Source organism: Schistocerca nitens, chromosome 3 (genome assembly GCF_023898315.1).
Source record: "Schistocerca nitens isolate TAMUIC-IGC-003100 chromosome 3, iqSchNite1.1, whole genome shotgun sequence".
NCBI lineage: Eukaryota > Metazoa > Arthropoda > Insecta > Orthoptera > Acrididae > Schistocerca > Schistocerca nitens.
Window position 1 is genome coordinate 936,008,654 of NC_064616.1, and position 12,047 is coordinate 936,020,700.

Here is a 12,047-nt window from a genome sequence, read left to right on the forward strand (position 1 = left end):
GAGGGAATGCTTGCTCAATTGCATTTATCTCTGACTCCGAGAAATCAGTAACCCAATAGAGGGGATTCCAATCCTTGTTCCAGTCCTTGAAAATGTCTAGTGCTTCATGAATGGACCTTGCATTTTCAATCTGAATGAAAAAAAAAAAACCGACAACCAAATAGCCCACATTACTCTTCACACAGCTATAAAAAATAAAGGAATATCATATGTTGTTGTTTTGTATGTTGCATCTAACAAACAACTACCCCCATACTTCTTCAAAAGATCTCTCTGCCAACTGCTCTGATAGCAAAAAAGTAATGGTTTCCCTTCTCCATTGGCTCCCGTACAATGTCTATAATAAATCATGTGATTGCTTGAGTCTTATGTGCCACTCATCAACCTGATTCTGCAGTCTAGTCTCGTCAAACAATACTTTATTTGTACCATAAAGGGTCCGATAAATGTGACTGTAAATAGTTTTCTCTGTGGGGTAAAAGGTAGTATTCATTTGACCTGGTATGTGTGTCCCAGTGAAATTGATTTCAACAAATCTGTCTAGAGCCAACTTAATGACTTTGAGAGATGTCATGCCACTGAGTACTAAGTTTTTGACTTCCTTTACAAGTGAAGGATGTATGTACCCACTTGCTTCAACACTTTCAGTAGCATGTGTGTGTGCACTTGCTGGGGAAGCAGTCAAATAATAACGTAAATAGCTCTTAGGCGGGCATGGCAATGCCAAATCTTTCTGTAGACTTGCAAGAACCTGTAAGACAAAAATTTATCAATTATTTAATTAAGAGCATTAAAAACAACAGATTTTAAAGTATATCGTCAACTTATCATGTAAAATTTTCTCCAAGGAGAACCCAAACTGGATACTTACTTTTGCCTTGGTATCCCTGTGTTCAGTTGCTGAGTGCATACTGTAATCAGGATACACCCTTATACACTTCATATTTAAAGTTGCTGGGCAGTTGGATTTTCTAGTATCCATGATCCTCAGTCTCTTACGAGGAGTCACATGGTCTTCCTAAAGAGGGTAAAGAAATACTATAAAATTTATTTAATAAACTTTCCCTGTAACGAACTTGTTTTATGGAAAGTAAGTATATCTTAACACAGCATGATATTACCAAGTGTTCAGGTACACTAGACTCTTTACTTTTATAGTATTTTGGCCCCAAAACACAGTGCCTCGACCACACACTCGCCACTGCAAATGCACAACCAAAAAAGGGGATAGGGACATGTCCCTGCATTTGCTTGAAGAAATGCTTTGTTTTACCTGGAACAGTTAATATATTTCTCACAGACAAAAAACATTGTTATTGTTAAATAATTCACATATGTTATTGTTAATTAACTAAATACAATGTGAGAAAACGTTTCATTCATTTGACAGGTATTGTCAAAGTTCTGAACTGATGGAAGCAGATTGTCTATCTACTTTACATAGTACTGGAGCAAAATTTTACAGGATGTCACACCTATTGTATCTAGCAAAGAAATGGAACTGTCTGCCATGTGCAATGAGGATACCATACTGATTTCGGGCAACTGAAGTGCTTTATTGTGGTTCCAATAAATGTGGAATTAATATTCTTTGTAAACAAAGGAGATGTGAAGAACACTTATGTAGAAAAATGTGATTACTATAAATGTGGAATTACAAAAAATAAACTTAACTCTGAAGACAATAAAGCTAAACATGCCTGTCAATAGGAGCAATGAGCTGACTACTGTTTTACATATCAACAGCACAATTATCGAAAACCATAGAAACCATTTCAACATGAACACAGCAGTATAGATTCATTAAAATTATTTGTTAGTTGGCATCTGTCACTTGTTGCTAAAGTGTTAGCACATCGGCTGCTGCTGTATTATAGGCAACAAACAGAGCAGGTCACTCAGCAAGTGCCGTTCAATTTAATTTTCATGTTAAAAAAAGTAGGTTTAGCTCAGTAGAGGCAGAGCACAGGTTGGGATTATGAAAGGATGGGAGACGTATACATGTAACTCTGTGCAGTGTTGGAAGTGACCATTATGAAATAACATGAATATGACATGCTCTGCTGACAACTGGTTTTGGAGTGACCAATGGCATAACTGCGGCAGATACGACATTTTATAGCCCAGAATTTAAACTCATTTGATAACCTAACCATAACATGATGTGCAATATATCCTAGAAAATGGCTGTCAGCATTCTACAGAAGAACTGTTAATCATACTTTGTTCACAACAATTAATACACTGACCACGGGCAGTCGCAGCAGAGCCTCACACCTAATGCTGTTGCCTGGCCTGGCTTGATGGTGAAACATCCAACACTAAGCATGTGGCAGGAAACTAGCTGAAGCTATTCTCTATAAGCAAACTCAAGGGAAAAAAATTGTATTTCAGTGCTAAAAGCAAACTAATTTCTTTCTTTCATTAATTATGGCACCTGAAACTGTCCTCACACAAGCTGCATGGACTGCCAAATTACCAACTGATGAGCAGTCCTGGTTTGTATTCAGTTACATGTTATAGGTGACAAGCTGATTTCAAATGAAATAATGATATGAAGAAGAAATACAAGGAATTAAAAAGTAAATACAATGTCGAAAATGACACAGCAGAGTGTTAGAAATAAAACTGCATCCAAACCTGTTAACTGAATAAAAATAATGAAGTAATTTTGATAATATATTGGTATAAAAATATCAAAGAATCTGTCAAGACTCAAATCCACAACTTTATATGGATCAGGAATGTTTCTTATCCGTTGCACTATGCCACCACTCTACATTACACTAATTTAAGATTATTTGGTCCCAACGATCATGTGCTGCCTTCAACCAGATCAGCCTTTCACATTATGTTACGATGCTAAAGCTAGCTCTAGCACCATAAAGATATTGTAAGGATACGTAGTTATGCCTACTGTCTTAAAATGTTGTTTAAGGCCAATCTGGTTGAAGGCAGCAAATGATTGCATGGCGTTCAAACACATCAAGAAAGGAAGTCGGACAAGAAAATGGAAGTGGATTGATCAGCTGTTGTGGCAGTCAGGAAATGGCGAACAGAGACCTGACGCATTCAGCACTCTGATTGGAGGAAACCAGCTCCGACAGGAATTGTCAACCAACAAATAATTTTAATCAGCCTATTATCAAATGCAAGTGTGTAAACATTACTGAGTGTATGGCTGTGAAAATGGATAAATGACAAACAAGTCAACAACACAGAGGAAAATAATTAATACAATTCTGCCTTGCATATCACAACAACTATTAACAATAACAAAAAGAGTCAATTCCATCAATTGTTAGTGCAGCTTAGAAAGAAATGTCCATTTAAAGTAGCCTATACATACTATCCCTAATTCCAGCAAACTAAGTTCTTCCTTCAAGTATACATATATGAACTAAAATGGTAAACCACAGAAAGTAATTAATGCAGCAGTTCACTTACTTTTCATAACATCTGAAGATGGCTCTTTAAAATGACTACTTCTCACGCAGTATGAAAACCCCACAGTTTTCAGCTGATTGAGAAGTGTTTCCACCTGAGAATAAAGTGACCAGTAGCATAAACTGAGGGTAACTACACTGAAGGTTAACTGGGAAACATGAATGAAGAGGGAAATTTTAGGCTTTACAAAATTCAGTTATTTAATGTACACAGCCTTTCATCACATCTGATGTTTTTGACAGCTAAAGTAAGTGTTATGTTATTAACCATGGACGAGTTAACAAAATTGGGAGTTCATTTGTTTGCTCTTTTGCTTTTATTCCATTGTTATTCACTGAACACAAATTATGTTACTGTTGACTTCAGTTAAAATTGTGACCATAAAATGTTCTTTCAGTTGTGATTATGATGATGAAAAATATTTTCCAAGTGCACATGAAGTTTAATGACCTAGTTTTGGGGTTAACTGATCAGTGCTTCAGTTAACCGCATTTCAAGCACACCTTGCCTTATGACAACAAAAGCATTATTAAGCATAATAATTATGCATATTACGAATTCCAGGTCTTATATACTAAGAATAAGACAATCGCCAATCAAAACTATCCAGTACAACTGATGAAAGTTGAAACTGGTTAATACATCCATGAAAAAGTTTTTGTAAAAATTACAAAAAGATTTCTCTCCTACAATTGAAAAATATCAGTTTTCAGCTGTCAAACTCTTAACAAAAGTGGAAGACCTCTGACTACATTACTTCAATACAACATCCATTAAGCTTAATCACAAAATCTGCAAGCATCTTGGCACATTAATTTGCAAAAGGATTGAAATCTGTGACAAAGACCTGGGAAAGAGAGCATGATACGACGAATTGCTCACAGAATTCATGAAACTTCCATTATGTACATGACACACTCCCCTCAAAGACCACAACCTATGATTCTGCATAATCATCATATGAAAAAAAAAAACAGCATAATTTTGCATACTCTGCCACATCATACAAGCCATAAGCTATGACTTCTTGTCTTGAAGTCTTACTTAAGTTATTGTATGATACAGGAAATTATCTAATGACAAAGAGCAAAATCAATCACGATCTGGGCTGGTTAGCCAAAATTCCTCCTTATCACCAACAGAAATAATACAGCACTTTTAAGGCTTATTTGACTGATACACTCCAAACTTAAAAATAATTTGCCATCTATTTCTACTATTGGTATTCCTGACAAGGTTATAGATGCAGACCTCAACATTTCTCCGCCTCGAGAAGTCAACACTATCCAGCAGAAGAACTGAGATAATATCTCCAGAAGAAATTTTGCCTGATCCCAAGTCCTATGTTGTGAGAGGAAAAACAAAGAAAAATAAATAAATGACTTAATAACTCACTCCCATCAACAACATCTCCAGTAAAAGCCAGATCAATAGAAGAAATTAAAATAAAATCTAGCAGGGCAATAAGAAAAGAGTGTAGATGTGAAAGAACACCTGTAAGAGAAGTTTAACTTTGAGGGCTTCAAAGTGTCATAACGTTCTATACCCTATGAGGACCCATATTCACCAACGAGCATTTCTAAAGACTAAAACAGCTTACGTTACCATCAAAATTTCAGTATGGTGCTGAGAAAATTTTAGATCCTGACAGACTCTGTCTACCAATATAATCCAGCAATCCCAATAGAGTTCCAACATTATCCACACATACTTAAGCAGCCACCTAAGCAGTGGTAATAATTGAAACATGTATTAATTAAGCGGACAGTTATTACTGAGCAATGGTATCCTGAACAAAAAGCTCTCACTCAGCATCCATCAACAATACACCTTTGCTCAGAATTCAGTAGGGAGGCCAAACATTGTCATGTTGCAACATTTACATAAAATGGCATTCATTACAGTGCTATTGATGAAAAAAGTTGTTTCATAGTTGATGTCACTGACCTTGCTGAAACTTTGGTGAGAAACTAAGGATCTTACAGTCATTTTAATTACAGAGCTCCATATCCCTGCATAGACAGTTTTCTAGTTAATCTCTGAATTCAGTACCTCAATGTAATTCAGCTCAGTGCCAGCACAAAGAAAACAGAAGTAATGCATTTGTGCAATTATGCACTGGAGCTGATACTGCAATTAGAAAGAACTACGTAAAATTCCTGGGAAAATGAAGGCTACTTTTATGTGGAATGCAGAGCACACGCTCTGGCAATGACATTGGCTGCAAATATACTGCTTTTTAGTTTCCTTTTGCATGACTGTTCCCAGGCCCTGAGTCCCATTTTCATGTGTGTGTCTTCTAAATTATGCCATTTACTCGAGACGACGTTTGCGCTTGAGCTGCTGCAATGTTCAGTTTCTCTTACTGTAATACATAGATGAATTTTGAAACAAAGTTGCCATTAACTTCCTAAACAGCGATCATTAATTACAATATTCCACGTGTATATGTTACAGTAAAGTTAATGTAACAATGCAGCACCTCACAACGAAAACAAGGAAAAAACTGCAAATACATAAAAAACTCACATAAAAATTGGAATCCGATCGCGGAAAGCGACATATAAAATTTATTAAAATGAAATCTTAACTGGCAGCAGAAAAAAAGTTATTTTCTAGAGTTCCTAATGTCTTTAAAGGCGCATATTTTTGCCAGCCAATTCTAACAAAGTTATTATTACCTCCTCCAACGAATTACAATAGCCTGAAATCAGGCCATCCTCTGAAACTCTGAAATCTTTCAGAGCGTCACGAAAGATGTTTTCATACACCTGAGACATTTCACTCGATAGCGAAAACACAACCACTCAACGGTCAGTATGACAGTGAAGAACAAAGCAGACGCCTTTCCCGCTAACTCGATTCGACCACAGATCTCGATCAGTCGACAAGTGTGGAGCGCGTTTGTGTATACGTCATTTTGACGTCACTTCCGAGTGGTTTTGGACCACAATGATGTGTCTGTTAGGCTTCCCTAGCGCCAGAACCGCTCGGCCACCAGCGGCCGGCCTTGACTATAGACTGGTACAGACAAATGTAGAACTCGTACAGACTGTTGCAGACAAATGCAGATTGACTAATCGAAGGTCTGTTCACTCGTTATAATACCTCGCACGTTCATGTACCACTGCGCGACTGTGATCCGCGAGGAAAAAAGGTTCTACATTAGCAGCAATCTCATTGGCTGCGTTACATATTAATACGCGGAGCGGCGGAAGCAGAATTTGGTCAGTCTCTATGGCAGCGCCATCTCGTAGTATGGAGACGGACGAGCGCTGCGCCTGCGCTGTTGTGCTTAGCTGCGCGCGCTCTAGTGGGAAAGTTGTGTATGTGCTGACTACGCGGAACTATGTACACAACAGCAGTGAACTTCTCAGTAAGCCAGGAGTCCACGGCTATGTTTGCTAGTGAAAAGAAAGTACCAAATTATCCAGCACATACTAAACGTTTCCCAAATAAAATAAAAGGATATGCAGCCAAAAAATTTGAATGAAGTTACAAGAAGTATTACTGTTGCTCGAGATTATAAAAAATGTGATTTGTTACTGTAATGTGCTTACAAAGAAGAAATTATTACGGTAGTTTGCCCTTTTGTGTCTGCATTGTGAGAAACATACTAACCATAACAATGTATCAGCATCATCCATACAGTTGCAGACGGCCACAATACAGTCATAAACGGCTTCTGAGAGTGTAAGAAATAAAAAGACGAGATTTTAGAAAGGTTTCAGCCATATATAGGGATAACGCTTTAAAACATGTTACTATGCAGCCCACATGTAAATACCGATACACGCTTATAACAAACATTTTATCGTTAACTAAACTTGCAGATACCGATACATCCATTTTTTACGGAATATTTGCAATTAGAGCGTCCACATTCGCAACTGTCATCTTCTTATCTCTATACCGCCAAGGTTCTTTATACTGTGTCATGAATGTAAGTGATTTTTTATGAGTGTCTATTGCATACTGGTGTAGTTTCTCTATTATTATAGCTACACCTCTTTAAGAAAGGCGATGGGAGAAATGTCAATAAGTGCCGACTTCTTTCACATCTGATTTCAGTTTCCAAAATTTTTGAGACGGGTATGTATTCTAGACTAGTATCTCTCCTGAGCGACAATAATATCCTCAGCGAATCACAGTTAGGATTTCAGAAGTGTTGCTCTACTCAGGATACCCTGTACATGTTCATTCACCGAATTTTACAAGCATTAAATAACAAAATAGAGCAAGTTGGTATTTTCTGTGACATATCTAAGGCATTGTATGTGGTAATTCAACCAATATAGTCCGAGAACACTGCTCTGACAGGGTAGAAATAACTGATAGGGTCCTCTAAAGCTCAGACTTAGGTCGACTATTGTTCCTGATATATGTAAACGATCTAATGTCTGAAATACAAGAAGCAGAAATAGTACTTTCCACAGATGTCACCAGAGTCCAGTTAAACTTACTTGATAGTTAATGTCTGTCAGTTGCCACTAGAGTGTCGCCACATCGGCTGCCGGCTACCGCTTGGTTAGAGGTAGGTGAAAAACAAATACGGCGGATCACTTCACAGAAACTGTTAATGTGTAACGCAGAGCAGTGCTGGAAGTGGCCTCCGCGAAACGCAACCAATGACTGAACTGCGGCAGACGACGCATTTTGTAGTCCTGAATTTAAACTCATGTCCTAAGCTAACTACAACCTTTTGATGGGCAATGTACCCGAGCAAACGGCGGTCCACTGTCTGTGGCGGAACTAAAATCATGATCGCTTTGTTAATGATGATTAAAGCTAGGCTCTAAGAGCAAACCCAAGGCAGAAAACACTCATTTTCAGATCTAAAAGCTAACAGTAATTTCTCGCTAACATTGGTTACTCGGAAGTATCATCACGCAGGCAATACAAGCTGCCGTGTTAACAGCTGATAGGCAGTCCTCATTGGCACTTGGCCGCAGATTATAGGTGACACAGGCAGATTCCAAACGAAAAAAGAATAATGATAGGAAGAAAAATAATAGCAAATAAAAAAGTCAATATGATGAAGAAAATGACGTGGTAAAGAATTAGAAACAAAGGAATTACATTTAAACTAAGTAATTGAATGAAAGTAATAAACAAACTGTTTTGATTAGATTTAGCAAGAAAAAAAATCACTACATTTGCCAAAATTACCTACGCTAACCATTTTAGTACGACACAACACTGGGTTAAGTAGTTAGTTGTATAGCAGTGGTGACCCAGTCACAACGATGATTTGTAGCCTTAAAAAATTTGGCCTCGGCAAAGATCAACTAATGTAAGCCGATCTGTGTGATTATGATAACTGTATATGACACACTGAATCGCATTTTATGTTTAAGTATTCAGTAGTGATTCGTTAGTGCCATGAATGACACGCGGTTATTTCAAGAGCATCATTGTGTGTGTGTGTGTGAGTACTGGAACAAAGCCTGCTCTATGCCACTCTGCATTGTTGCCAGATGTATCCAATATGGCGGCGATGACGTCATCCAAGATGGTGGCATATAGACTTGGCAGTAGCACATGACGTCATCCAAGATGGCGGCCATCACGTCATTCAAATAGGCGGGTTTTGGTGGGAAAGTGCCACACCTCCCTCCCCCAGAAAAATGGCGGGAACTTCAAATTCCAACACAATAATGCATCACACCATGGTTATCACTACTAAATTAAGAAAATCGTGGGTGGATAGGTCACTTGGGCTACCCACACTAACGTAAGTCATCTGACCGCCACATCTTCCTATGAACTGGCGCCAAGTTTGAATTCTGGCTGTAAAGAAAGGTCAATTAGCGTATCTCTACTAAGCTAAGAAAATGGCGCGAAAGAAAGGGCACTTGGACTAAACTCAGTCACCCGACCGCCACCTCCACCTAAGGATTCGTGAAAAAAGGGCTTGACCGGTGCTGGACATAAGTCTTTATTAGAAACAATTTCATGCAGTACAGCCATCCGGTGTGTTCACCACGAGGTCCAGACTCCAACTGACTTAGTACACAGTACCATCAGCAAAGGGCGCTGTCGTCCAAGATGGCGGCCATGACGTCGGGTGATGATGCTAGTACCGTTACCCAAGATGGTGGCAAACATTGTGTTCACCATGTGGTCTAGGACACAGCTAGAGCACACTCCCATTACATAATACAAGATCGTCACTCACAGTACGTGAAACACGCGTCACCCCTCACCCCACCTGTACTCAAACACTGAAGAGACATGCTGCAATGCTATCTCTCTCATGCATTTCTAACGGGGCATACATCACGTGTCTAGCCCATGAGCGTGCGAATGCTGACGTCATGGCCTCTAGTCCGCAAACTCATACTGATGCCACAGATCGTCTTCTAGAAATATGCTAACGATTCGAACTGAACACATGTGGCACACACTGCGCATCTAATGAATGAATTACCTAAGTACTTAATTCCAACGACATTCGATAACTGAATGTATCACTTGGAGATTCAATGTTAAATAAGAAGTTTGAGGTTTTCCCACTAAGAGTGCAGTCATCATTCATTCATGATGTAGCACCATCAACCCCTAGAATGCTGCACTCCTATTGGCTACTGCATTAGTGACGTGATTCGACATCATGGAAGCTATATAAATCAAACCACAAACGAAGTCGCCCTCAGTATGCTTCTGTACTTCACCCAGAGTTCAATCGCTGTACTTTTGTCCTCATCACGAAGCATACCAGCAGCACCAGCAGCGACAGCAGCAGCAGCAGCGGCGGCAAGCGCCGCCAAGGAGATGAAGATCGATTACCTGGTAAGTACTTTTTCAGTGTTCAAATATCTGTTTGAGCCACAGTCCACAGACTGCTGTGTCCTTTAACGGATTGTGTGTGTGTGTGTTATATCTGTTTTGGACCGCGCTCTACACAGACTGCTGCCTCCTTTAACGGATTGTACGTGTGCTATATCTGTTTGGACCACAATCCACAGACTGCTGCACCCTTTAACAGATTGTGTGTATGTATGTGCGTGTCACAGAGATATTTTTTTCCATACTAGATATTATACTCAGTCTTTTCCGTCCTTTTTGAATTCATCCCTCGCATTTTGGCTGAGCTAGCCCATCAGCTAGAGGTCGAGAGGGCTGAAGCACAGTGTGAATTGTAAAACGTAGTTGTTAAATGAAATAATTTCGTGTAATATACACTCCTGGAAATGGAAAAAAGAACACATTGACACCGGTGTGTCAGACCCACCATACTTGCTCCGGACACTGCGAGAGGGCTGTACAAGCAATGATCACACGCACGGCACAGCGGACACACCAGGAACCGCGGTGTTGGCCGTCGAATGGCGCTAGCTGCGCAGCATTTGTGCACCGCCGCCGTCAGTGTCAGCCAGTTTGCCGTGGCATACGGAGCTCCATCGCAGTCTTTAACACTGGTAGCATGCCGCGACAGCGTGGACGTGAACCGTATGTGCAGTTGACGGACTTTGAGCGAGGGCGTATAGTGGGCATGCGGGAGGCCGGGTGGACGTACCGCCGAATTGCTCAACACGTGGGGCGTGAGGTCTCCACATTACATCGATGTTGTCGCCAGTGGTCGGCGGAAGGTGCACGTGCCCGTCGACCTGGGACCGGACTGCAGCGACGCACGGATGCACGCCAAGACCGTAGGATCCTACGCAGTGCCGTAGGGGACCGCACCGCCACTTCCCAGCAAATTAGGGACACTGTTGCTCCTGGGGTATCGGCGAGGACCATTCGCAACCGTCTCCATGAAGCTGGGCTACGGTCCCGCACACCGTTAGGCCGTCTTCCGCTCACGCCCCAACATCGTGCAGCCCGCCTCCAGTGGTGTCGCGACAGGCGTGAATGGAGGGACGAATGGAGACGTGTCGTCTTCAGCGATGAGAGTCGCTTCTGCCTTGGTGCCAATGATGGTCGTATGCGTGTTTGGCGCCATGCAGGTGAGCGCCACAATCAGGACTGCATACGACCGAGGCACACAGGGCCAACACCCGGCATCATGGTGTGGGGAGCGATCTCCTACACTGGCCGTACACCACTGGTGATCGTCGAGGGGACACTGAATAGTGCACGGTACATCCAAACCGTCATTGAACGCATCGTTCTACCATTCCTAGACCGGCAAGGGAACTTGCTGTTCCAACAGGACAATGCACGTCCGCATGTATCCCGTGCCACCCAACGTGCTCCAGAAGGTGTAAGTCAACTACCCTGACCAGCAAGATCTCCGGATCTGTCCCCCATTGAGCATGTTTGGGACTGGATGAAGCGTCGTCTCACGCGGTCTGCACGTCCAGCACGAACACTGGTCCAACTGAGGCGCCAGGTGGAAATGGCATGGCAAGCCGTTCCACAGGACTACATCCAGCATCTCTACGATCGTCTCCATGGGAGAATAGCAGCCTGCGTTGCTGCGAAAGGTGGATATACACTGTACTAGTGCCGACATTATGCATGCTCTGTTGCCTGTGTCTATGTGCCTGTGGTTCTGTCAGTGTGATCATGTGATGTATCTGACCCCAGGAATGTGTCAATAAAGTTTCCCCTTCCTGGGACAATGAATTCACGGTGTTCTTATTTCAATTTCCAGG

The 12,047-nt window shown here is 41.0% G+C and overlaps 1 protein-coding gene and 1 long non-coding RNA gene across 2 annotated transcripts in view; one reads left to right on the forward strand and one right to left on the reverse strand.

Annotated features, from left to right (window-relative positions):
* LOC126249009 (uncharacterized) overlaps positions 1 to 6,264 on the reverse strand; it is a 204,494-nt gene extending 198,230 nt beyond the window's left edge. The window contains exon 1 of the mRNA XM_049950601.1: positions 6,129 to 6,264. Coding sequence (XP_049806558.1) covers positions 6,129 to 6,227 — 99 coding nt within the window. The 5' untranslated portion in view covers positions 6,228 to 6,264. The remainder of the gene's footprint in view (positions 1 to 6,128) is intronic.
* LOC126249012 (uncharacterized) overlaps positions 1 to 12,047 on the forward strand; it is a 193,430-nt gene that overhangs the window by 112,538 nt on the left and 68,845 nt on the right. The window lies entirely within an intron of this gene.